This window comes from Lolium rigidum, chromosome 7 (assembly GCF_022539505.1).
Source record: "Lolium rigidum isolate FL_2022 chromosome 7, APGP_CSIRO_Lrig_0.1, whole genome shotgun sequence".
Lineage (NCBI taxonomy): Eukaryota > Viridiplantae > Streptophyta > Magnoliopsida > Poales > Poaceae > Lolium > Lolium rigidum.
In genome coordinates this window covers 323,550,214-323,578,019 of record NC_061514.1, presented here as the reverse complement: position 1 = coordinate 323,578,019, position 27,806 = coordinate 323,550,214, and the positions used below count along the sequence as shown (strand labels likewise).

Genomic DNA, 27,806 nt, shown 5'->3' with positions numbered 1-27,806 from the left:
TGCCGACGAGCCGAGCGGCAACGAGGCAAGCGCCGCCGCCGGGGGTAGTACCTACGAGCCTAGCGGCGATGAGGCAACCGGCGCCGCCGGGGTGGCGGCGAGACAAGCGGCGACGATCCTAGCGGCGCCGCCGGGAGTAGTGGCACCGGGACAAGTGGAGCCAAGAGGCCGCGGAAGGCAAGGCGCCAAAACACGGTCGGCACCGGCAGAGACACAGTCAAAGAGGTGGACCCCACCAGTGGTTTGCCGGTGGAGCCTAAGGATGTTGCCAAGGGGTACGGCAACCAACTGGCATGTATCCTCCGAGAGGTCGTCAATCTCAACGAGACGGACCTCCGAGCTGAGAGCAAAGCGCCTTTGCGAGCCCAGCTCATTGCGAGGTTGCACGCACGATACAAGTTCCTAGGCGACTACGCCTCCAGCTCATCAAACCAACAACATTGTGAACTCACAAGCCCTCCCGAAGTTCACCAAACACCTCAGCAGCTATAAGTACATGGTGCGGAAGCTGATTGCCGAGGGCAAAGGTTTCGAAGAGGTCCACTCCACCTTTCCGCATGTCACCCGTGCGGACTTTGATGCTTTTGTGGCCAATGAAGAGCTACAAGCAACCAAGAATCGCAAGTTGTGGGGGAAGGAAATGCGGGAGCTTAACATCGGCAACCACAACCTTGGGAGCCGTGGGTACGAGGGAAAGGAGCCCTATTGGGCGAAGGAGGACGAGGCGTATGTAAATGCCGGCATTGAGAACCCCTGGCTCAAGTACAAGGACCCGCTTGAAAGAAGATTCATCAGGTCCCAGTACCATAAGAAGAAACTAACCGGGGAACTTGTCACGGACCCGAAGGTCGTAACCGACATAATTTGGTTTACGAACGACAAGAAGGTCCTGGCGTTGGAGAAAAAACTGGTAAGCAATTTACCGGTTTTATTAGATCAAGTATCGTTCATATAATAGTAGCAACATTTCTAAATGGTTCGCGTTTCTTCCGCAGGAAGAAGAAAGACAAAGACTTTCTCAAGGTGACGAAGGCTCCTCGTCCCAGAGCGTCGACGGGCAGGGTAGCTCGGGACAAGCCTCTCGTACGGGCGCTAAACATCGTTAATGAGCATTCACCGACGAGAAGGCCGCATAGAGGCCGTGTGGTCGGCGCCGGTACAGGCTACAAGCATGGTCACTATGGCTTGTCGTCTGCGGCCGATAAAAATGCGCGTAATGAGAGGAAGCAGCGGGAGGCGGAGGAAATGAGGGAGTCAATCCTAGCCCAAGTCCAAGCTGGTTTGGTACCGCAACTGGTACCGCAACTCAAAGCTACACTCGTACCCGAAGTCAAAGCTGAAGTCGCCGCCGGAGTCCAAGCAGATTTCAACGCTCTACAAGCGTGGTATGAGGGTGGCAAACAAGCCCCCCCCCCCCGAAAATGCAAGTGGTTAGCTTCAACGGCAGCAACTCGATGGTGCCGCCGTCCGCCGGCAATGACAATGTTATAATGGAGACTCCTCCGGCCGCCGGCAATGTCGCTGGTGCTAGGGATTCACCGTCCATGCCGGGTAGCAGCCCCTCCGTCACTTGCACGCCCGCCGCCGCATGTGCTGGCCCGTCGACATTAGCCGAGCTCAACGCCCTCACGGTAATTAACTAATGTGTACATCAAGTTAATATATTAGTTTCGTCATCCTTGCCCTCTCTCTAACGCCATACACATGTTCTCGCAGGCGCTCTCAATGCCATGCACCTTCCTGATGAGAGTAAATGACGAACTCAAAGACGTCGCGAGGGGGTCCATCCTTCGGCCCTTGGATAAGAAGTGGCACACACGAGATATGGCGGATGACGTTTACCGGGTTGAAGTGGATCGGGCGTTACCGGGCTATGAGGATTTGTTTCCTCCTAATCAACCGCATGGTGCCGATGACGATAGCCCGTTGAATCCGGCCTCACCGAAGGGTTGGGTACCGCTATGGCCGAAGACCCTAATTCGGATCAACACCTACTCGGGGTCGACGGCAAGCAAAGACAAGCACCTTGCGGCGCCACATGTCAGCGTCCCTCCACGACAGCCAGCGGCGCCCGTGGTCATCGCCCCACCAGAACGGCCAGCTGCGCCAGAGGTCAGCGCCCCACCACAACAGCCAGCTGCGCCAGAGGCCGAGGAATATGAACGTGACAACTTCCAATGGGATATTCCTACGTCTTCACAAGTTGTCCATGAGGATGCGCCGGGCTTGAAATACGTGTGCTCCAAGAAGCTGTTCGATTCTCAAGAAACGGCCGATGAGGAGGAAAATCCCGAGGAGGTCGCCACCGCCGCCGTCAAAAATATGTTGAGCCCAAACACACTCCGTGCTACGGCCACTACGGCGATGGAGGGTCCATCGAGTACAACCCAAGAAGAGGAAGAGGCAAAATAAGAAGGACGCCCAAGACAAGGCGGCGGCGGCCAAATCCAAGGACAAGGTCCCACTCCTTGACAAGTTGCCAAACAATTGGCGACCTCTCGCATCACTTGGGTCAACCGATGCTCGCCGGAGCATGTCGTGAAGAAACTCACCCCGGATATGAGGAGCTTGCATGAGACTGTCTTGCATGTGGAGAACCTTCTTCTCAAATCAAAAGATCCCGGTTACCCTCTCTTCGTGGCGAAGGTGCCAACTGGCATGAACTTCGTCGAGAAGTACCCCGCGGACTTGTGCTTCATCCGGTTCAACGACATCTTCAGCATCTATCGCATGCAAGCGCTCCACTTTAGTGTGGTTCGCCTAGTTTCTCTTAGCTTGTCTTCCCAGATTGTTAAGGAGGGGACGCCGACCATCGCGATAATGGACCCCTTCTATATGCGGGAGAGCATCATCTGCAACCCTGGGGATCGCGCGATTGCCACCCAGCAGGTCGAGGATTTCATGCCGGCGAACATTAAGAAGGGCGCCATTCTCATCCCTTACTTCCCCGAGTAAGTAATCACTCGCTAGTCCCCCATCACCATTCTATCCTATATCTCCATTTGCATTTCCAAAGGTTAATCCGTGTGTTTTCCGCAGAGACAAGTTCTGCACCCTCATCGTCGTGCACCCGCAACAATCGCATGCGGTCTATCTCGACTCGGGTAGGGACCGCAAGAAAGACTACTCCCACATCGGGGCCCTTCTCAATGATGCTCTCACCGGCTTCGCCAACAAGGCAGGCCCCTCAAAGTAGAGAGGAAATCCCGAGGAGGCTTGGTCTTAACCCACACAACCAACTTCCCCGCCTTAGGCGATCGACGCCCGACAATGGGATGGACGCGTGGTACGCCATCCTTCGGATGCAGGAGTACATAAAGTACGCAGATGACATGTTGCTGCCGAGAGAATCTCGAAACAGGTTTGCAAACATGGCGGATGTCCCCGATAGAGAGATTAGAAAGAAGCTGGGGTCGCATCCAGCAGTTCATTTGCACGATAATCTCGCAGGATGTCAACAATAGGTCCGGCGAGTTCTTCTACGGCTATGGTCTACCACCTAATGACGAGATAGACCTCCGCTTGGAGATGTCGCGTGATGAGAGGCCGTTCAACTCGCTTGAGGGCTGCCGTCCATTCCCCCTAGGCGTACAACCTGATCCTACGACGGGAACACTTGCTAAAGCTTGAACGATATGTCCTTGAACTTCCGTATCGTAATAATTGCTATATATTCCCATAGAATCGACTAGTTGCTTTTATTTAGTTGTATGAATGTGCATGTGAACATGTGTCTGTAGTTTCATTTACTTCGCTATATATTTCAAGATTATGGCGTACATAGCTTAATAATTATTTGCATTTACTCGACCACTACTTGCCTCGTATTTGGAGTTCGCCGATGATTAGAATGTTCGGTCAATCGTACACTCGGGGGTGGAGCCAGTGAGCCTTGGTGCGACGGCCACAAGTATCAATCTATTGTGCATCCTACCTAGCCTCACCGACTCCATCCCTGGATGTTAATATTTGTTTCGACCGACAAAGTATGAGGCACGCTATTTAATTCGTACTACTTGTCTTCTATTTGAGTTCGCACTTCTTAATTGCATTGGCCGATGATTAAAATGTTCGGTCACTTGTACACTCCGGGGTGGGGCCGGTGAGGCTTGGTGTGATGGCCACAAATATCAATCTATTGTGCATCCTACCTAGCCTCACTGACCCCATCCCTGTATGTTACTATTTATTTCGACCAACAAAGTATGAGGCACATGCTATTTAGTTCATACTACTTGTCTCTTATTTGAGTTGGCATTTGTTCATTGCATTGGTACTAACGTTTTACTTGTCTTGTGAATGGAGATGCCGACGACATATGTCGTGTACAAGGGGAGGGTTCCTGGAGTCTACGACGACTGGGAGGACTGTCGGAGACAGGTGCACCGTTTCAGCGGCAACAGCTACAAGGGATACCCCACTAGGGTGGAGGCGGAAGGAAGATACACCCGTTATCTAGCGGGAGAGATGAGGGACATGAGGAGGAACCGGATGAAGACCATGGCCTTCGTGATGATGGTCATCATGACCATGTTGGTCATGTTCTATGTGATTGTAGTTTAGGTTAGGACCTACATTGTGAGGTGTATGACGATACTTGTGACGACTATGTACCGAGACTTCTAACTTTGTGAAACTTCGTCGTTCGGTGTTGCATATGCACATGTGTTGTATGAATCAACACATTCCGGAACGAGACTTGCGTAATTGTGTATTGATACCGAAATGAAACTTGGCTCTCTATGTGCTTCTCATATTGCATGTAATGCTGTCTAAATATGAACTGCGTTGTAAATATATACTGCTGTCAAATATGTATTGTAATATGCTAGAAAAAAAGCTGGAAAATGAATTTTCGAATATAATTACCGGCGCACCTAAATGCCCTACTACCGGCGCACGTGGCATGCGCCAGTGCTGGAAGACCTACTGCCGGCGCAGCTGCACGTGCGCCGGTGGAATTTCTCTTTGCCGGCGAAGCTTGGGTTGTGCGCCGGCAGTAGCTGACTTATCGCCGGCGCACTACCTGGTGCGCCGGCAGTGTCCATTTGTCACCGGCGCGTTCGCACCGGCGGGCTCGTGGTGCGCCGGCAATGGGCCTTTCCCTAGTAGTGATGATCAATTTTATATCTCCAATGGAAGCTACAACTTTAGTCAGAAAAAAGAGAAAAGAGACCCCACAAATATGACACCATGTATCTCTTTCTCTCTCCAAAAAGTATGCTTTTAAGGCTTAAGATCCCACTTCCTGAAGAGGAGGCTGCCTCCTCATCCGAACCTACTTTGGACCACCCGAACCTAGTTAAAGGTGTGAGGCAATAGCTCTAGGGCAGTGCATTGGGCATACCCTTATGCAGACTAAGCAGTCATACAAAGTAAGAAATTCTTCTAAAAAGTATGGTCCACATCTCACACAACGAGCATTATCACTCTGTCACCACCTTCCCATGATAGTGAACAATTGGACCCTGAAAGACGGTAGGCGAGGCAAGGAAAAAAATAGCGCACTATAACAAAATAGCGTCGGCCGAAAAATAAGCTATTAGGGCGTTATAGCGCGCTAATACCGCACTATAGCACGCTATGACGATGGAATGATGTAGCATGGTCTGTCTAAAAATGCTATAGCGTGTGCTATTAGCGCTGAAATAGCGCGCTATTTTTTTTTTCATGGGTGAGAGTGATGGTGTTAGTGGCTACTCCACTGAGAGATGTCCGGTAGACTTCAAAAAGGATCAGAATTGCCATGGACTGTGTGAGCATTATCACTGAGATCATGCCGAGGTCCTTCTCTACAACGCCACTCTAGCCATCATTATATTTCGGTTTAGGGTCTGAGACGCTGCGGAGTTCAGCAACGTGCAGCCATGGCCACATCCAAGAGGTGACTGCCCCCCTTTGATCTATTACTCAAAAGCGTACAATTTCCATCTCCAGGTAATCAAATCTCTCTCCAATTAATTAAGGTCACACCCTCAAATAGATTAAGCACAGGTTTAATTTGCTCACTATGCTTTACTAAATTTTATTTATGTGAAATCCTATGCAAGAAGAACCACACATACTTATCTTAATCAGTCCGTAAATCTGACTTAATTCATGGGAGTTGTGGGCATATGCGCCCATCCAAGCCCCTCTTTACACACACTGGATTTGTTTTCTGATCTTTTCTACAAATAAATCGACTTCAAATTCTGACATAATATTACTAAATTTCAGGTGTAATATATAGGCATAACTAGGGAGAGGTACTGAAGATAAAGAGATAGTCGTCAAGAGATGGCTGCTGGGTTAATGGTGAGCGTTTTAACCGGTGCGATGAACTCCCTCGGTAAACTAACCACTCTAATGGGGGAGGAGTTTGCAAGGCTGAAAAACCTGCGAAAAGAGGTGAAGTTCATCCGGGATGAGCTCATCGGAATGAAGGATGCTCTTGAGGAGCTTTTTTTTAATGAACTAGATACACAAACTAAGAGGTGGAGAGATATAGTAAGAGATACTCCTCCATTCCTATATATAAGCCATATAGTTTTTTGAGAAAAAGTCCAGAATATAAGGTCTATTGCATTGTACCACTTGTATTGAAAATATATTTAGAAATTTGATTACATTTTCTTATCTTATGCAAAGATTTCTATTAGCTCGTGTTAATTACCTAGGGTTAATCCCACCCAAACATGGTGTAATTTTTCCGAAAATTGCATTCTTTAATTTCCGTGCCAGAAACTATATGGCTTATATTTAGGAACCGAAGGAGTATGACTTATGATATTGAGGACATCATCGATGACTTCATGCAAAACATTGGGGAGAACAACAAAAGTACCGGGTTTGTTAGCAATACAGTTCGAAGACTCAAAACTTCGAGGGCTCGTCATAGGATTGCTGGACAGATTGAGGATATAAAAAAAATTGTTCTCGAGACAAGTTTACGGCATGAAAGGTACAATCTTGATATCCCTCAACAAAGGAATGTGTTCATTGATCCACAGGTCGCCACACTGTACGAAAATGCAGACAACCTTGTAGGTGTTGAAGGACCAGCGACTGAATATGGCAATTGGCTAAACGATGAGGAGAAGCAGTTGAAGGTATTATCAATTGTGGGATTTGGAGGTCTCGGCAAAACAACACTAGCAAATGAGGTATATCGCAGGCTGAAGGGTGTCTTTGAAGGTTCTGCATTTGTGTCGGTGTTTCAAAAGCCTAACGTCCAAAAACTTCTCGATAATTTACTATCCCAACTTGGGACAGAACCATCAATTCATGACTGTGAGTCACATCTTCTCGACAAACTCAGAGAACATCTGCAAGCAAAGAGGTATTTTATGATTTATTTTTTATTTTGGTGTAACCTTGTATTTGATAATAAGGTTTTCTTGAAATGTAGTTGCCTCCTAAATTTTAAAAGAAAATGAAACATGAGCCACAGGTATTCTCATGTATGTCTAAAGCTACATGAACAATAAAAAGGTGCCATACATAGTTTGCATTCATTAGTAGCATTTGAAAAGAGAAATCTATGTATCCTGAATTGTTGCTGAGTTTCTTATGTCTATACAACATTTGTTACGCAAAATATCCATTGCCGTCAATTCTGTATCCCAAATTGCATTAATTAACTAGTGTGAGCTAGAAAATGTGGTTATTTTCTCATTCAACTGCTTTGTTCACTACCAATAAGTGAATGAAGATAGTGATTTTCTTTCTACAGCCATCTTGTAATACTAAGGCATATTTATGTTATTTGAAGTGACAATATGATGAATTGTTTGGTAGGTACCTGATTATAATTGATGACATATGGGATGTGCATGCATGGGCTGTTCTTAAATGTGCTTTTCCAGAAAATGATCTTGGTAGCAGGATAATAACGACGACAAGAATTCAGGAAGTGGCTAGGGCATGTTGCTTCCATCAACATGGTCACATTTTAGAAATGAAGGCCCTTAGCAATGAAGATTCTAGAATATTGTTTTATAATAGGATATTTGGCTCAGAAGTAGCCTGCCCTCACCATCTTGAAGATGTTTCAGTTGAAATTCTGGAAAAATGTGGTGGTTTGCCACTTGCAATTATTAGTATATCTAGCATGTTGGCGAGTTCAGGTTCCAACCAAAAGGAAAGGTGGAAAGATGTACTAGATTCTCTGGGCTCAGGAACAAACCTCACAATGGATGGGATAAGAAAAATCTTAAATCTCAGCTATAAAGATCTTCTTCCTCATCTCAAGACATATTTGTTGTACATTGGTATGTATCCAGAAGATTACACAATAGATAGGTCTAATTTGGAACTTCAATGGATTGCTGAAGGATTTGTCAGTAGAGCCAATGGACAAGATATGGAGAAGGTTGCCAGAAATTATTTCAATGAGCTTGTGAATAGGAGCCTTATCCAGCCTGTAGCTTTTGACATGCAAGGGTCAGCGGCGCAGTGCAAAGTACATGATATGATGCTCGATCTTATCTTGCTTAAGTATGCTGAAGAAAATTTTCTCAATATATTGGATGGATCACAAGTCTTTACTTTTCATTGACCTCGACGAGGCTATAGTGGACTTCACTGGATTGTGTAAATTATATCAACTGAGGTACTTGTGGATAAGTTGCACAGTCTGTTCATACTAGCTACCAACATAGATTAGAGCGCTCCAACATTTGGAAACACTTTTTCTGCCCAACTTGTACAGTCTTCCATCTGTTCATCTACCACGTCTGATGCATCTGGATGTTGACTTCAATTCAGTACTACCAGACGGGATTGGCAACATGAAATCCCTACGACATCTAGGTTACTTTGATTTTGAGAGGAACACACTAGATGATATAGGAGGCCTTGGACAACTAACCAATTTGAGATATTTAGCTCTCGCATGTGGCTATCTTCCAGATGACAAAGAGAGACGCATGGATGCCCTATGCTCTTCATTGGGAAAGCTTTGTAGCCTCAAGGACCTGCTTCTCAACGCCACTCACTCCTCCAACGTATGCATAGACGGATTGAAGATATTATCTCCTCCCACAACTCCCTACCGCCTTGAGAGACTCTTGATGCCAAACCCCCATTTTTTCAGGGTCCCTAGCTGGATGAGGGTACTCTGTAACCTTGGCCATCTAGAATGTCGAGTTAATGAGCTGCTAAAGGATGGTGTTGGTATCCTTTCGGAGCTTCCCTTCCTTGCTAACCTCGATTTGATGATTCAAAATGTCACAAATGAAATGATTGTCATCTATGGAAAAGGAGGATTCCCTGCTCTAAAGCGCTTCGAACTCCGATTAAGCAGCGCTTCGTACTTAACCTTCGAGGAGGATGCAATGCCAATGCTTCAGAGGCTTAAGCTAGTGTTCAATGCCAGCGGAACAGGTCAGAGTGGTGACACACCAGCGGGCATCGAGCACTTGCTAGCACTTGAAGAGCTCCTTGCAGGAATCGGCTGCGCTAATGCTGAAGAATCTGACATGGCAAGCATCGAGTCTGCCTTGAGGAGTGCTATCAATATGCATCCATCCAATCCTCGAGTTGGAATCGATTTCTGGAATTACAATTTGGCATTTGTTGAATAAAAAATTTCTCCTTCTGGGCAGCAGCAAGCTGATGGTACGTGCACATTCCCACCTCCACTCACTTGACCAGTGTTCATTTATTGCTTGGCTACCTTTACGTTTGACCTTGTTAGGCTTTGGGTAGAAATACCTTGGTTTGCTGCAGTACATGTTGCGAGCATCCATTTGGCTTGTTAGGATTTTCTTAAAACTCTTTGCTTTTCTTGTGGAAACTGTGGCAGGCGAGACTAACATGTCAAATGGAGTAGCAACAAGCTAGGCTGATCACCTGCGTGTAATTCTATGAGTTCTTACCATTCCATATATATTGGTTTCAGGAAATGGAGGATGGAGATGTCTCAGTTGGAATCAAGCTACAGATTTGCTTCATGCTACCTCATTTCGTCGACTGTTTTGTTTCTTTGATCAGTAGATGATGATCACTTTTTAAGTTACAGGGTTGGTGCTTTACTCTCTACTCATATGTCCAGCCCATGAATTATCTTGGTTTTTGTTTTTTGGTGTTTGTTTGCCATTTGTATCGAACTAATCGTTCCAACTTGTATTAAACTGAGGATCCATGCTTGGAGATTTGTGATGAATTCCTTGGTTTTGTTTGCCCATTGCGGACGTGTAATCCACATATATAGTTAAATTGAAGAGGTTTTTTTGCGGGTGAAAAGTATTTCGGTGATGGTGGAATGATGTCTGAATTTAAGTGTGAATTGGTGCTGCTTGGTTTTGATCTTTCATATCAGTATATGACCACTGATCAAAACATCTCCGTGAAGGGCCTCGAAAATATAGAGCCAGCCCTGACAACGAGTTTGTTATTGGATGGATCTGGCCTATATCAACCCCGCCATGGTCCACGACCAGAAGTCCTACTCGAAGTCGGCGCTAAGCTGACACGCCGCTTGAATGCTACTCCCTCCGTTCCTTTTTAATTGACTCGGATTTAGTAAACTTGTACTAAATTCGAGTCAATTAAAAAAGAACGGAGGGAGTATTATCCAAATACAGGTCCAAGTAGCCGACCCGAGACTGCCACGCGTTTGGCTGCCATGGCACGAACCTTGACGGCTACGATAGCACGGGCCGACGTGCTCTGGGGCTCCGTGCCACCGCACCAACCCACGCGACCCCAGTTTTTTCTGTCTCCATTATTGTTTATGAATTTTCCACTGGTAGAGTCGTGTGTCTACCTGTTTTCGTCTCCGCTTTGCTCGAGCTGGGAGGAGAAGCTTAGATAGTATGGACTGTGAAGTCTTGGCGCAGAGGTCAGCGGAGATTCCTGATGGGTCGTGCCCGAGAGATCGGTGGCTCTCGGGGGTAGAATCCATGGCGATGCTGCAGAGATAGGTTCGTCTCCGATTTTGCTTCCTTTGTCTCTGTCTCACATTTGTTCGCCTTAGGATGTGGTAGTGGCGGATGAGACAGCCGGCGCAGCCAGCGCGGGCATAGCAGGATGGTCCCTTTCCCGGTAGTGATACTTTTTTTTGAAACAAAGACAAAAGCTTTGCCTTATCCATTAATTAAGAAGAAGGTCGAGGGCTAACTATGCGTGACCGCAGGGTCATAGGAGGCATGGTTCTGTTCAGGTGGTGAATGTGCGGATTCAGCCGATGGGTGGAGGTGGAGGTGCTACGGTGCGGGTCCTAATTATTGATTTTATTTTATTTCGTGATTAGCAGCACCATGGCTGCGGGAGTTTGTATCTGCTGCTCCAGTGCTTCATGTGTGAGTTTTCACTCTTCAGTTCTTTAGTTAGTCGACTGGGAGAGAAATTAGATGGGTCACTTCCTGCTCATGTAGTCATGTATGTGAGGCAGGAGAATTAACTAATAAGTTGGCATGACATTTAGATTTGTGCATACTCTCCTCATTAGTGTCTCGTAGCCCAAAAATCCCCCTTTCATGTGTATATTTGTGTTACGGTATTGTTGCTGATGCCTTTGTTATTCTATAGATTAAAATCCCCTTATGTGATTGGTTGCTTGTGCTTTGTACTATGAATTCGATGTCAAATTGTTGAGAGAATTTCAGTTCTGAACTTTATTGAACCTACATTGAAGATGAGTCTGTGATTATTCAGCTCATTGTTTTTTGTAGATAACTTGTGATTTTTAAGTAAATGGTGTGTCCTCCTATTTTGTTCTGCTATCCTTCGGGCGATGTGTGCTGGCTAGCAGTTTACATATAAGCTAATTATGTTTCATGTCTAATCTGGTTAGCAACTACTAACTCTGTTTAAAAATAAGTGTCTTAGTTTTGTCTAGATACAGATATATCTAACCCTCATGTACCACACTTCCCTCGCAACGACACACGGCATTAAGATGTGATCAGCCGTGTCCTCCTCCTGCAAGCACACATCACAAGCCAATACATGTGCTTGCAAACCATGTCTAACCCTCCTGTCTGAGGTCAATATTCCAACCACATAAAAAGCTTGCTCTTGTGTGGCACCATTCTTCCAGATTGCTACGTACAGAGCAAACATGGTATCTTCATGCGTCAGTTTTTTGCAGGTTGATTTTGCCGAACACTACTAGGAAAAGGCTTACCACCGGCACATTGAAAAGGCTTACCGCCGGCATTTTCGTATTCGCCGGCGATCACCTCGCCGGTGGTAAGCCCTTACCACCGGCACATTGCAAACCGCCGGGGATAACCCAGATTACCGCCGGCACCTCAGCCAACTCGCCGGGGGTATTATTTACCGCCGGCGCTTTCAAAACCGCCGGGGGTATTAAGTTACCGCCGGCAAACAGCCCTATGCGCCAGCGGTATGTATTTTAGGATTTAAAAAAAAACTGACATGAAATCACAAAACCTTCAGAATAAAAACAAATTCACTCTTCATTTCATCCCTGTGACCATGGAACAACAGTTCATTCAGTAGTGCAAGCACTGCAAGCAAGAGCACAGCAGCACATCTGTTGTGTACTAGTGCAAGGACTAGTACATCATCAGTCTCCAAATACTGAAACAAGATACAGATTACTGCACAGGAACTATACTCTTGATACTCTTGCTCCAAATATTCATAAATATATTGAAACAAGATACATATTACTGCTCGAGATTACTCCAAGTATACTCCAAATATTGATCCAAGTACTCCTACCAATCAGAGCCACATGCATCGCACCACAGGTACCTGATATTGAAAGCTTCCTTCACAGAAATAGCCTCTTTGCACATCATCTCAAATTATAGCACCTCTTTGCAGCTGCAAATACACACAAAGACATCATTTTATTGTGTAAGAAACCATCACAGGTTATTACTACTGAATAGTACTCCATCACTAGGAAAGGAACGGAGTACTCCGTCACAGAAATATTCCTAATGCAATATCAGTTGCATACCAGTTGACAGAAAAATGTGGAGCATTGACATTAAATAGCATATCAGTTGCAAGTTGAAAATTGCATAACACTTGGACCTAGTCTGTGTAATTCAGTTAGTGCTAGTTTGCGGCAGGGCAGGAGACGACGGCGAAGATTATACCTACTTTGGAGTGTTTACTGAAACTTTAAGCTAATTCAAGTGGGAAATGGTTTAAGTGTGCAGACAATATTGCTAATTTGCTACTACATACTTTGTACCATTTGCATATATACTGCATTTTTGTACGTAAAAGTGGTGTACTAAAAAAAGAAGGGCTTTAATGATATTTTTTCATGGTAATAGTATTGAGGTATATTATAATAAATAGTAAGATTTATTGAGAATGATAAAGAGGCCTTAAACATGACTATTCCTGTGCTAGACTGCTAGCAGAAATCATCTAAATTACTTGCTAGCAATAAAATGTAGGCAGGGAAATGAAGGTGGCACTTGCTTATGTCACTATGGCATCTCCTACAGAATAATTTGCAATCCGACCTTTTGATGCTACATAAATATTGGATAGTGTCTTAAAGATGCAGGACATCTAATTTGTGAAACATCTAAATTTATGTAGCATCGTATCAAACACAAACCAAAAAAGTGCAAGTTCAAAATGACTCAGACGTAGCTCGTAATTATTCTCCTAAAGGTGAGTTCATATACATATCCTATATGAATCATGCTCTCTCTCTAGCTATGTTCCGTAAAAACTACGCAAAGCATTTGATTTCTCTGATTAATGAAAAACCAAATTTAGGCTTTATCTGCACTCGAATTAATTGAAAATGAGAGCGGAGTTTCCTCAACTTTTCATAGCATCTGCTAGACTGCTACTGCTTACTTTCCAGTTCTGCAAAGATAACATATACATTTGAATAGCCATGGATTGGGTATCTGCATCATGCCATGGTCTGGCACTATTTTACGAAAGATAATTTAAAGGTTTATATGTGTGGTTACTATATATGGATACCTTTTTCAGAAATTTCAAGAATACAATTTCCGTTCTAAAATAAGGTTGTACCTCATTCGACATTAACAAGGATGCTTTCCTATTTTGTTGAAAAAACAGGAAAGGAAGTGACCTGCACTTAGCGTGGTTGTTAAAAATTACCAATCCCCTCAAGAATGAGGTGATTGTATTGCCCGATCCTTCCATCTACTGTGGTGTAGTGATATGCCCAGTTCACATTGTGTGTATGCATGTCAGCGTGTGATCAAACCTACTACACATTACCATTCTTGGTTTTGTTTTCCAGCAAGTTCACTGATGAACAAGAGCTATCCCACTGTTTCATATGAAATGTTTCAGTGAACACGCCCAACCAATTGTACCGTATGGTTACATGAAACCATGTACTAGGAAGAAATTGTCAATATAGAAATAACACAAAACTGCTCCATTGATTTTTGTGCAATGCTTTGTCTATCAGTGACTTATATCAAATTTCCATTTCAGTATATGTGCAAGTTAATGCAAACTTAAATTTCCATGTTGTATTTTTAACGTTCTTAAAATTAACCAGAGTGGCATGGCCTGTGAATTAATTCCCCAAACCAAGGTTCTATCCCAAATTACTAATTCTGAGAAGCATCGCGGTAAGCACATACCAAATTGGAGGACGTAGAGGCGCAGAAGGAGGAAGGCCGGCGGCGGGGACTCGCGGGCGGGAGGCTTCAGGTCGAGGACGCGGTCGCGGATGAAGGGAGGCGGCCGGAGGCGTGCCTGGATCTCGCGACCACCGTCGCCGGGAACTTGGCCGCCATCTCGTGCTCCCTGCGGATGGCTCGCCGTTGCCGATGCAGTGATTCCAAGGGCCGCCGCCGTGTGGAGCGGAGAGGGAGAGGGAGTTGGAGGTCCGAGCCGAGGCGGACGGCGAGGAGAGGGGAGGCGAGGGGAGGCCGGCGGAGGGGGCCTCGGCCAGGACGACGCGGAGCCAGTAGGGGAAGACGAAGCGGATGAGGGCGACGGCGGCCGGGAGCGTGGCGGCGGCGAGGACAGAGGCGGCTAGGGCGGAGGCGTCGGTCACTCTCCCGTGGGGTGCCGGAGATCACGCGCGGCCGCGGACTTGGAGGTTCCCGTGGACGAGCAACGGCCCCCATGGCCGCTGAATCGACGTCGAGGGCCAGCTGCACCGCGCGAGCCGGGCGTCGACGCCGGCCTGTAGTCCCGGCGCTAGGGTTCGCTGCAGGCTCGGGGAGGAGAGCAGCGGCGCGATTGGGGCGCGGGACGGCCGCGTAGGCCGAGGAACCAAGCGGGGAGACGTCGCCGGAGCTTCGCCGGCGAGTGGCAGCGGCATGGGTGGGCGGGGGAGGTGCGTGAGAGGGGAGTTGGCCGGGGCTAGGGGGTGGGAGTGGATCGAGTGGGGTGGGGAGACGGTGCGTGCGAGGCAAAAGGGAGATCCGTGGAGATCGAGTTATTAGCCCCGGCGAAATCCATCTGCAGGCGCCGCCGGTTTTTTCCAGCCCATCCTGTCCACGTTACCCCCGGCGCCTCCAGAGTGGGATTGCCAGCGGAAAGGCCCACTACCCCCGGCGCTATTGGGTCAAAATTGCCGGCGGTAAGGCCAGGCCGGATAGTGGCTCCGCAGCCCATTTTAACGCCGGCGCCTACGTGCCGAAATCGCCGGCGGTAATGCATGTACCCCCGGCAACTTTCATTTAATTTCGCCGGCGGTAGGATTAGGCCACCCTGGAAGGCCTTACCGCCGGCATCTTCAAATCCTACTCGCCGGCGGTAAAGAGTGCGGCTATAAGCCTTTTCCTAGTAGTGGAATATCCCCCCTGTCTTGGAGCACGGCCAGAAGAAGGTGGCCAGCGATAGCGAGCCAGAGTGCGCGGCATTCACACACTCCCTATGCAGCAAGCGTACCTGGGATATCGAGAAGCCATTGGTTTTGTAGGCACGCATGGGCAACAGTTCTTGAATTTGCAATTCTGGCGCTGACGGTGAGCGTCAAGCCAGGCGCAAAATCTGAAGCAGCATGTCCATTTAACCATCGGTCTTTCCAGAACAGCGACCGTTGGCCGTCTCCCACCTTATTTTTTCTGATATGGAACACTCATACTCCATTAAGACACGACTAAATCGTTGGTCATCAGACGGGTTACAGAACTAGGGTAGCTCGTCGTCCACAACACATGGTCTCCGTGAGCTACACCTACACCCAAAGTTGCTAGCTCATCACTCGATCTGAAAAGTATTATCCTCTTGGATCAACATCAAATCAGTCGTCAAGCTGTGTTCAAATCAATGGTTTTTGTTAATGGTACAATCGTACTTTGTTGCTGTACTGTCTTGCTGATGCTGACATGCTGTTAATTAATACAACGCCACCGACCGATCCTTGGTCTTACAAGCAACAAAAACCTCAATTGTTTGACTGTTTTGCTATTTCCTTGACAAATCAATGGTACGTTCCAGCATTCGCGTACAGCAGATGGTTGACAAAATGCAAAGCCGTTGAATTCTGGCTGGAGCAGATAGATAGGTACCAACAAAGTGGGAAGCTCTCTCCTGGCGCGGCGTACGCAACACACCTGAACCCAATCAAGAAGCTGCCATGGTAGCTGCCGGCATCGTCTCGCTGCTCTTGCTCCTTGTCATGCTGCCGTTAAGCACTTCGGACGAGAGCGTTGTCGCCGGCAGGCAGCTCTCCCCCGGCGCCACCATCGTCTCAGACGGTAGCGCCTTCGAGCTGGGCTTCTTCTCCCCGTCCAACTCCACGCCTGCCAACCAGTACCTCGGCATATGGTACAGCGGCATCACCGAGCTCACCGTGGTGTGGGTTGCCTGATCCTCACGTTGACCAACGCCTCCAGCCTCGTCCTCTCCGGCGAAAACAACGGTCACGTCCTCTAGGCGACCGGGCAGGGCCGATATCTAGGATCTGCCAGGCACCATCACGTTGTTCACTCACCATCTTTTTTGTTTTGAAATGGGGGTGATCCCCAGCTTCTGCATCCAGGATTGCACACGGCCCTTTTCTTGCAAAAATATTCAATTATACGATATCAAGTTTACATCACCAGCATACCTAAAAAAAAGTTTACATCACCAGCAAACTTAAAGCATTAGCACCGACGCCAAAAGAGAAAAAGATGGAAACAAACAGGCTAAGCATCCGTGAATTGCCTAGAAAACCGCCATATAGCTTGGTTGTAAAAATCCCGAGTAACCGTGAGCAGTAAGCATATGAAAAGTATTATCCTCTTGGATCAACATCAAATCAGTCATCAAGCTGTTCAAATGAATGGTTTTTGTTAATGGTACAATCGATCGTACTTTGTTGTTGTACTGTCTTGCTGATGCTGAGATGTTGTTAATTAATACAATGCCACCGACCGATCCTTGGTCTTACAAGCAACAAAAACCTCAAGTGTTTGACTGTATTGCTATTTCCTTGACAAATCAATGGTACGTTCCAGCATTCGCGTACAGCAGATGGTTGACAAAATGCGGAGATGTTGAATTCTGGCTGGAGCAGATAGGTACCAACAAAGTGGGAAGCTCTCTCCTGGCGCGGCGTACGCAACACCTGAACCCAATCAAGTCTGAAACGGCCTGAAGAAGCAGCCATGGCAGCTGCCGGCATCGCCTCGCTGCTCCTCCTCCTTGTCGTGCTGCCGTTAAGCACGTCGGACGACAGCCTTGTAGTTGGCAGGCCGCTCTCCACCGGTGCTACCATCGTCTCGGATGGCGGCACCTTCGAGCTCGGCTTCTTCTCCCCGTCCAACTCCGTGCCTGCCAGCCAGTACCTCGGCATATGGTACAGCGGCATCACCGAGCTCACCGTGGTGTGGGTCGCCAATCGTGAGTCCCCAGCCATCACCGGCCGCCCGACCCTCGCGTTGACCAACGCCTCCAACCTTGTCCTCTCTGACGGAAACAACAGCCACATCCTTTGGGCGACCGACACTGTCGCTCCAGACGTAGGCGCTGGTTCGGCGGTGGCCGTGCTAACGGACGCCGGGAACCTCGAGCTCCGCTCGCCGAACAACACCGTGCTATGGCAGAGCTTCGACGACCCAACCGACACGTTCCTCCCCGGCATGAGGGTCCGGACCGCCAGCGAGCATGGGCGTGGCGGTGGCTTCGACTTCCTCGTGTCCTGGAAAGGCCCAGGCGATCCATCGCCGGGGCAATTCGCCTATGGCGTGGACCCGGTCACCTCCCTCCAGCTCTTCACCTGGAACGGGACGCGGCCGCTGTGGCGCAGCGGCGCGTGGACAGGGTACCGGGTCAACAGCGAGTACGTCGCCAGTATCAACACCATCATCTACCTCGCAGTCGTGGACACCACCACCGAGTCCTACATGGCCTTCACCCTCTCCCCCGGCGCCCCTCGCACGCGCTACGTGATGGCCCACTCTGGCATGTTCGAGCTCCAGAGCTGGACGTCGTCGCGGTGGGACACTCTAGGCCGCTGGCCGCCACACGAGTGCAGCCGCTACGGCCACTGCGGCGCATTTGGGTACTGCGACAACACCGCCGCGGCACCGTCGTGCCATTGCCTCGATGGGTTCGAGCCGGCCAGCCCCGACGAGTGGCGCGGCGGCAGGTTTGAGCAGGGGTGCCGGCGGAAGGAGGAGCTACGGTGCGGGGTCGGGGAGGAGGACATGTTCTTGGCGGTGCCGTTGATGAAGGCTCCCGATAGGTTCGCAGTGGTGGAGAACAAGGGCGCGGCACAGTGCGCGGCAGAGTGTGCCGGCAATTGCTCGTGCGTGGCATACGCGCACACAAACCTGAGCACCAGCTCTAGGGGAGATGCCACAAGGTGCCTGGTTTGGACGGGCGACCTCATCGACACCGAGAAGATCGGCACTGTTGGCAGCGCCGAGACATTGTACCTCCGGCTCCGAGTCGCCGCTTCTGCTACTGCAGGTACCACCCAGGCGCCCACCTATCAGCTCCCGTTCTTTCCTGATGAAGATAAAATTTAGAGACCATCACGAATTCAAAGTCCCAAAAGAAATTATTGGACCGTCACACGTCTCAGAAATTCTGTGTGAACAAGCCAACAGGATCTCTGGCGAAATACCATGTTCTAGTTAATTCTATGTGAGCATTTTACAAGAACTGTCAAATGCATCTCCCAAGAAATCAAAGCATATATTAAGTTCAGCGTAAAAAACATATGTAAGCAATTTTGGGAGTTTTCACTTGGCAGAACTAGTTCCTGAAACTATTCACAAATGGTGTATTATCACTTTTTAGAGATAGGGGTTGAAACCCATAGTTGATTACAATTATTATTTGTACCACAAACATTGTCTGATGACTTTTTTTTTGCTGGTAACATTGTCTGATGACTTTGTGATGCATTTTCGAAGGCAGAACGAAGGAGAGAAATACAATGAAAATTGTATTGAAAATTGTTTTGCCAGTTTTTGCAAGTGTTATGCTGCTCGCATGCTTATCCATTGGGACATGGATTCGCAAGTCCAAAGGTACAAACATATGTGGTAGCAGCGACATGCATATATGACAGAATAGCATCCAATTATATGATATTCTCAGTAGATTATAAATGTCCGACCTATATGTTGGAAGCAGGCAAGAAACAGAAACATGAAAATTTCAAGATGTTAGTACTAGGAGATTTGAGAACTCCCGAGGGACTTGGAGCAGGAAGCCCAACTGGCAGTTTTGAATTTCAATTTGTAAGCTTCAAAGATATTGTAGCCGCGACAAACAACTTCAATGATTCACTGAAGATTGGGCACGGCGGTTTTGGCAAAGTGTATAAGGTCATTAATCACACATCTCCCCCAGTCTTGGTCTTTTTTCTCTCCAAATATTTCTCTTGCCTTGGTTCTGTGTCACGCATACATGAATTTCAATCTCATGCATTTTCTGCTTTAATTTACAAAGGCAATATTAGATGGTCGTGAAGTTGCTATCAAAAGGCTTGGGAAGGATTCTGACCAAGGAATGGTGGAGTTCAGAAACGAGGTTAATCTGATCGCCAAACTACAGCATAGGAATTTGGTTAGACTTCTTGGTTGCTGCTTGGAGGGAGATGAAAAACTTTTGATTTACGAGTACATGCCTAATAAAAGCTTGGATGCTCTCCTTTTCAGTATGATCTAGCACCACATCAAAAATTCTTGAACTGCGGCAACGCATCAGTCACTAATCATAATGCTTTTGCTTTTTGTAGAGAGCGCAAGAAACACGTTGCTAGATTGGCCAACCCGGTTTAGGATAATCAAAGGGGTTGCTAAAGGGCTTCTATATCTCCATCAAGATTCCATACTAAAGATAATTCACAGAGATCTTAAAGCAAGCAACATTTTACTAGACGAGGAAATGAACCCCAAAATAGCAGATTTTGGTATGGCAAGGATGTTTGGTGACAACCAACAAAAGGCAGACACCAAACGGGTCGTCGGAACATAGTGAGCGAAAACTCCCATGAAATTAATTTATAAGTTTACCTTTTCTGAATAAAGGAGACCGCTGCCTGCTATTTCATTTCAAACAAGTGAACCTAGGTAGTGTATAAGTAACATTTTGCTTTGGTGATAATATAAACAGTGGCTACATGGCTCCTGAATATGCAATGAGAGGCATCTTTTCTGCCAAATCAGATGTGTACAGCTTTGGTGTCTTGACCTTGGAGGTCGTAACTGGCGTGAAGATAAGCTCTACTTACCATTTAGACGAGGGTGAAAACCTCATAGTTAATGTGAGTATAAGCATTCCTAAATTTGCCAAAAAAAACTATATAATTGAACTTCTTTATTTCTTTTGGGAACTCAGTTGTGATTTGATTGTTTTATTCAGGCGTGGAACCAATGGAACAAAGGGAACATCAAGGATTTGGTAGAACATGATATCGTGGAGAGCTATATAATAGATGAAGCTTTGCTCTGCATCCAGTTGGGACTCTTGTGTGTGCAGGACAACCCCAACGATCGGCCACCCATGTCATCAGTCGTGTTCATCTTGGAGAATGGTAGTGCCACACTGTCCATCCCAAATGAACCTATATATTTTCCCCATATGGATAACGAAGTAGAACATGTAACAGGAAATGCTAAAAGCTCAAAGAACAGCCTGACTTTTACGGTTCTAGGGGGAAGATAGGTATATTACTCCTTCGCCCTAGATATTACAACTATTATGTAAAGGATAACTTACACAAGAGAGATGCATAAAAATGTAGTTATGATTCAGGAAGGAACATTATCTCTCTGGTTCGGTATGTTTGATTCATTCCATATCACGATGTATAAAATTTTAGCAAATTGCACTAGACAAAATAAATACTAGAGATCCCTAGACCCCTCATTGGCCAAAGAATTAGCAATGCTTGTGAAAGGGATGTGAGGAAGGTTGGCAAGATTCCATATGAACTAAATTTTTGGCAAACAACAAACAACCAAAGAATCATAGGCTATCAAATTTTGGTAGGATGGCTATGGATACCAGCCAAACATACCCCAAGTCTCATGTTGCTAAACTTATTTTTTTCATATCTATGACAAGGTGAAGGTTAGGTATAAATATCTATCTACACTCAATGGGGCCACTAGTGTGGGAACACCTTTGCATCTAATAACCTAGGTCCGATCAACAAACAGGAAATGCTGCCATATTTGCTGCAGCAAACATGAAACCTAATTCTTCCAACGGTAAAGCTAGAACATATGGAGCATAAAAAAGGTTTAAGCTAGTCCAGTGGGATCTCCACCAATGGCACTAGCAGGCACCCTTCACCATCCTCTGTTTAGAAATGTAATGCAAGCGAGAAGCACTAACCTTGTTGGCAACTTGGTGAAAACTGAGCAACTATGGTCCCAAGTTGGAGAGATAAGCAGGGCTCCTCTAGCGTGGGGATGTGCATGTCAGGAGCCGTCGCTGGTCGGACCGGACGGGCGATGATGATGACCGGTGAGGGCTGCTAAAGAACTTGGTGGCCAGGTGTAACACACCATAGGTGAGGTAGTGCTCTCGCTAGGTCTGGCTTGTGTCCTGTGGTAACTCAGACAATAGGTATAACTATATACCTACTTGTCATCACCCTGGTAACTTGGACAAGGAGTAGCATATATTTCCTTGTCACCCCTGGTAACTCGGACAAGGAGCAGCATATATCTAACATGACAAATGTTGTATGCACACTGAGTTTGGTATGATCTCTTGTTCTATTCTCCACCACATCTACATGGGAGGCACAGGCGTGAGCAACGGCCTACCATCAAAGAACGCCTCGAGGTTCCCAATCATGAGGTCGCAAAGGTCGGAGCCAGACTCTGTGGTGAAGACCGCCTCATGCGCAGTTAGCACCACGTTGTCCATGGAGAAGAACTCCATCGGAACAACGGGCTCCTTCTCAAAGACGTCGAGGCCCGCACCCGCTATCCTCCCTTCCCTCAGCACGCTGATCAGCTCCACCTTGTCGACGTTCCCTCCGCGAGCGATGTTCACCACTACGCCGTCTTTTCCTAGTGCCCCCAGGACTTCCTTGTTGACGATGTGCCGCGTCTGGTCGTTCAGCGCGCACGCGACGATGAGCGCGTCGGATTCAGTAGCGAGGCTGATCACATCGTGGAAGTATCTGAAGGGGACACCATCCTTTGGTCTCCTGGAATGGTACTGGATGACGCAGCCAAATGCTTTGAGACGCTTGGCGATGGATGAACCGATGCTCCCCAAACCGATGATGCCTACGCGCTTGCCACCGAGCTGGTATAGTGTCAGAATTAGTGTTGGCAGTATTTTTTTTCACTGAAGGTAAAAATGTATTCGAAGAAGAGGACTTGGGGTAATTAGTCAGCGCTTAGAACCAGTGAGGAATTGAATGATGAACACTTTAATAATGTGGGGGTAGTGTCCAGACTCCAGATTTCCATTTTTGTTATAACAGAAAAAGGTATCAATTCTACTACACTACTGTTGCTCTAATTGAACAATTCATGGGAAGCAGTTTGCGTAAGCATCCTAGTAGAATTCTTTCTTTCCGAGATGGACAAGAAGATACCCGGCCTTCGGCCTTGTAAGATCTGAGTTCAAACCCCAATGGAATAGTCCACAAGAATCAGAACAGTTTTGATTCTGATTTGATTACACCGACAATTTTGTAAGGCCTAAATTAAGAAAATCTTCAGATATAGTAATACTACTACTCCGTACATTTATTTGTTATGCTGTGCTCAGCAGAGAAGGAAACGACGGACCTTGGATGCGAGCGGGCACGTCGGTGGAGAAGACCTCGCCGGCGCCGGCCACGAGGGCGCGCCCACTCGGCGAGGTCGACGTGGTCCAGGCCGGCTGCGGTGGTCACAACGCAGCGGAGGTACGGCGCCGCGTCGAGGAAGGCTGTGTCCACGCGGATGGCTCCGCCGCCGACGACGAGCGCAGCCCGCGGGGGCTCGGGCTCCGTTGCGGCGGACGCGGCGAGGAAGGCCGGGAGGGGCGCGCCCGAGTCGTAGAAGCTGAGGACGCGGTAGCGCGCCCGTAGCGCGGCGGCGAGGTAGTCGTTGCCGCGGCGCAGGAGGAGGACCGAGTGCTTGGCGCCCGTGAGAGGAGCCGTCGCGGCGGCGATGGCGGACGCCATCGGCCGTTCTTTCCAACCACCTGAATGAGGGGAATTTTACTTCTTTGCCCTGATTTACTTTGAAACTCTACAATTTACCCTCATTTATATTTTAACCTATATTTTTGTCACTATTTGTTTTGTCTCTTGACTATTTGCCCTTTTCGTTTCATTTGAGGATTAGGACTAAACTCCATGACACAAGTGCCCCTGGCTGTACACGTGAACATAATCAGATTGAGATTGTTCATCCCCTTCTACCCTGTTTAGAACCGGGCAGGAAGAACTACCGCCTACCGATTGCCGCTCGCCCGCACCTTGATAAAATCATGCATGTATTTTTTAAACATAAGTTCATAGCCCTACTTTAAATTAATAAGATAGTTTCAGGCAGTTACAGAGTGCATTACAAGCTTAGAAGACTCGGAGAAATAACATGCAAACAGAAGATAAGAAGAAAAAAATCTCTGCTTGAGACGTCGAGGCTATCATCTTCCCAAATGTCGACAACGGGGGAGGAGGGACCATAGGAGGCACCAACAATAGAAGTAATCCTCGCATCGCTTCGATATAAACATATCCAACCAACTCACGGTGTCTGACTCTAAAGAGGAATCCCTTCCCTCTCGCTCCGGATCGAAGAGCGTTGCACCGTCGAGAAGCGGGGAGATTCCCCCAAGAACGCTCTAGAGCAAGTTCGTGGTCCATTGAAGAGATCAAGACCAACTATCACGTCAGACAACACTTCACAATAAGCTCCAAACCACAACACCGCCACCAAGAACACACAAGCTGATGAGCGAAGACGCATCAAGAAGATCGGCAAACAAGGAGCAACAACCATTGTCACCGTAGATGAAGCATTGCCAAGCTACATCACCGACGAACGAAAACTCGCCGGCCATCTCAGCAGCCCGGATGGTGCCTTCAAGAAGGGGAATGCCGTCATGACTACACCACCATCTACCCGGGGGTTAGGGTTTTCACCCAAGGCAGGGGTGGGTGGGGGGAGAGGGGACCTCAACGAAGCCTCGGGGGAGGGAACCGGCGCCAAGGGCATCGACAACATCGTGGCCACCGCTAGCCAAGGGTTTCCCCGGTCCCAAGCACCCCCACCACCATCCACTTGGCCAAACTGGAGATCCGCCCGGGGAACGAGAGCTTCACGTTCGTGGACGGTGACATAGGCATCCCCAATGGGCCCGTCGAAGAAGGTACCCAGGGTTTACTGAAGGCCCACGACCCGAAGATTACATAGCCCGGAAGCCCAATAAGGCGTCGATATGGAAGATAGGGATATATTAGGAATATAGACTTGTAATTATACGGGACAAACTCAAAGAGTCTCCCGCAGTTTGTAACTTGTACATCACGAAACCCTCGGCTCCGCCTCCTATATAAGGGGGAGCCGAGGGAGAAATAAAGAATCGATTCATTGTCAACACAACCCTAGTTTTAGCAGTCGAGCACCTTTTCGGCTGAAACCTTCGAGATCTACTTGCCCTCTACTTTCCACGAAACTCTAGTCTACAACTTGTAGGCATTGACAAGTTAATACCTTGTCAGACGGAGATCTCCCAAATCTGGCGCCACTGGTCGATGGAGAGGCCAACACGCCGCATCATCTGCCCGCCGCAGCCCTGACGCCTGCACAGCCAGGAACGCATGCCACCACCCACAGACACATGTTAGGTGCATTCATTTACAAATTAATGTCGAAACAGATTTTTTGTAGGTTATACACATGGTGGCTTCTTCAATCACATGTGGTACCTTCTTCCTGTAGAGCAACGTGGACCTATAGATACTGGTTCCAATCATCCGATGACGGTCGTTCGGGCTATCTTGTGCTGGGATGGATGTCATCATTCTAAGCGAATCCAAGATGCATAGAGGATACTCTTGTTCTCTTGATGGCTTATTTTCGCTGCGACTTTGAGCGATCCATAAGATATAAAACCGATATGCTATGAATTTTATAACAATATAAAGTTTGTGTGCATCAGTTTGATAGAGATGTTAGAGTGGAGGTTCCCGTTTCCAAAACAGAATCATATAGCACTGGGTAACCCGCTTGATTCCGGAAATGCATTTCTGATCTTAGGTGCATATGCTCCTACCACCGGAAAAAAAAAATTAAAATATCAAAAAGTTCCGAACAAAAATTTCACTCATATATGTCGACATTCTATTTGAGCTTGCCATTTTTTGCCGAACCCGACATTTTATGTGCCTTCTTTAAGAAGAAAAGGAACTGTCTTGTAGAGAGCATATTTTTAACACCAATATTTTTTATATTTTTTACACATAACATAAATAGCTTCATTTTGTCGTGAAATGACTTCCCGAACATATAGAACATCATGTTATATGCGAGATTTTTTTCCGGCTTTTTCTTGACATTTTATAATACATTTAAAATTCTATTTAAAAAGCAGGAGCATAAATCACTGGTGCAAAAACACCATATCTGCTAGATCCATGCTTTTGTGCTGTGTCCACTCCAGGGCAATCTTGTGTCGTTAGTGTCACATGGATAACAGGCCAGCGTTTTGATGGTATGCTGATAATAGAGATGGGACACATAGTCATCATAGAGGGGGAACGAATCGAACAACAATTTTTTCTTCCATGTCCGGTTTGTATTCCCTGCGTGCGTAGCCATCCAATGACACCATCTTTTTTCTCCCCCATGCTTTGGTTTTGTCGCCATAAGAATAAATATAAGCATAATTGTAGTCGTACCTTCCATAATACGTCCGTAAGATACACAAACCGAAGATAATGGTGGAGAGGAAATTTCACTTCCATGAACTAACACATTGTTTTTGGCGAGAAAACAGAAGCCTCCCATCCATCTTGAAGCCAAAACCTAGATGGATTCCTCCACGCGATCTCAGAAACTTTGTCTAAAACCGAATATGTGCGGATCATTTTAAGCTCGAAGATATCCACATTTAAAAGAACGACATGTGTCCTAGTCGTGTGAGTGTGACGGTGTGAGCACCGGAAATTCACTTTGAAGCATTTGTGTCATGGTGATAAGTATTTTTCAAATTAAAAAACATGATTTCAAAGAGAATCTCATGTTCAATTTCTTTTCAGTAAATTATCTTTTGTGGCTATAGCGTTGTGCCAGATCCGTCACAGCCAAAAATGTGCATATTTTTTCTGAAAGGGAGGATGAGACCCCAGACCTTACAGCCCTCTTTATTAAATTATTCAAAAAATGACTGACAAAGAGTATAAATCAAAGTATCAAAGTCACCACGGAACAGCTACAAACCTGGGAATGGGTGAAGATCATGTCGACAAGGTCTTATGACACCCTCTAAGCAAAATGAGAGCGCTCATCCGGTATAGAGCAAGTACCTCTGCACACACTACAGAAGCCGTCACAATTATTGGAACCGTCAAGAAATCATCGGGTAGAGATCCACATAGTCTTTGATAGTCCTGCTATCGACGCCTCCAAGATGCCACACATCGCCCCCCCCCCCCCAACCCACTACGCGAGTCCATCATGACCTTACGAGACCCGCCAATGTCACCGCGATAGATGCAACAACACTCCACCTCTTACTTGCCCCATCCAAATGCTACTCTAAGTACAAATTCGCCTTTAACATGCATTTGGTGCAATTTTCATCTTTGTCGCGATTGTAATTGCAATGACAAGAGTAGATTTGTACTTACACGTATGGATGTGGGTGTTTCCGTCACCACCATTTATTTCTCGAGATTTGGATAAAAAGAGGATAGAGAAAGGAATACACTCACACGTGTAAGTACAAAAGTTTTTTCCTTGCAATGTCTCTCGTGTTTCAAAGTAGTTTGCCTTCTAGTTGATTTTTTTATACGGTACCTCCGTTTTATATAGAAGCTATTTTAGCGGGAGTGGTGTTTGGGAACATGGAAGCGTATGCTCCCTCTATTAATGCATCTTACACATATTTTAAAATTTAAAAAATTGAAACAAAAAATTTGCAATTACATCTTCACGTGCTACACGCTCACAAAGTCGTTTTATAAAAAATTGACTTGCCATGTGACGTGTGTCTCTTTTTTACACTGACCATAAAATATATTAATTTTTCGTGAAACTTGACGAACTCACGTATATATTACGGAGATGTGCATGTAGAATTTTTTATTAAACTTTTTTGACACTTAAAATATTTTGATAGAGGAACTATATGCACTCCGGGAGCCCAATTAAATTTCCGCCGTTTCAGCAAAGTATTTTCGTTTGGTAAAAGGGCTCATCTTTTTATTCTTAATAGTTGATCCCATTTTCCTGCACATGCAAGGTATCCAC

The 27,806-nt window shown here is 46.8% G+C and overlaps 3 protein-coding genes and 1 pseudogene across 3 annotated transcripts; 2 read left to right on the top strand and 2 right to left on the bottom strand.

Annotated features, from left to right (window-relative positions):
* Window positions 1-6,279: 6,279 nt before the first annotated feature.
* Window positions 6,280-10,181, top strand: LOC124673322 (disease resistance protein RGA5-like). The gene is made up of 3 exons (XM_047209425.1): window positions 6,280-6,497; window positions 6,758-7,321; window positions 9,884-10,181. The coding sequence occupies exons 1-3, from the start codon at window positions 6,280-6,282 to the stop codon at window positions 9,969-9,971; spliced, it is 870 nt and encodes a 289-aa protein (XP_047065381.1). The 3' UTR covers window positions 9,972-10,181.
* Window positions 10,182-17,522: 7,341 nt separating this feature from the next.
* Window positions 17,523-21,036, top strand: LOC124673321 (putative G-type lectin S-receptor-like serine/threonine-protein kinase At1g61610). Its single transcript, XM_047209424.1, has 7 exons — window positions 17,523-18,828; window positions 19,332-19,394; window positions 19,501-19,694; window positions 19,819-20,026; window positions 20,108-20,345; window positions 20,485-20,635; window positions 20,734-21,036. The coding sequence occupies exons 1-7, from the start codon at window positions 17,523-17,525 to the stop codon at window positions 21,034-21,036; spliced, it is 2,463 nt and encodes an 820-aa protein (XP_047065380.1).
* A 948-nt stretch (window positions 21,037-21,984) lies between these two features.
* Window positions 21,985-22,671, bottom strand: LOC124673320 (glyoxylate/hydroxypyruvate reductase HPR3-like; the record flags this gene model as incomplete). The annotated part of the gene is made up of 1 exon (XM_047209423.1): window positions 21,985-22,671. A coding segment is annotated over one exon (558 nt), but the record flags the coding sequence as incomplete, so codon positions are not given.
* Window positions 22,672-23,094: 423 nt separating this feature from the next.
* Window positions 23,095-23,519, bottom strand: LOC124673319 (annotated as a pseudogene).
* Between the last annotated feature and the right edge of the window lie 4,287 nt (window positions 23,520-27,806).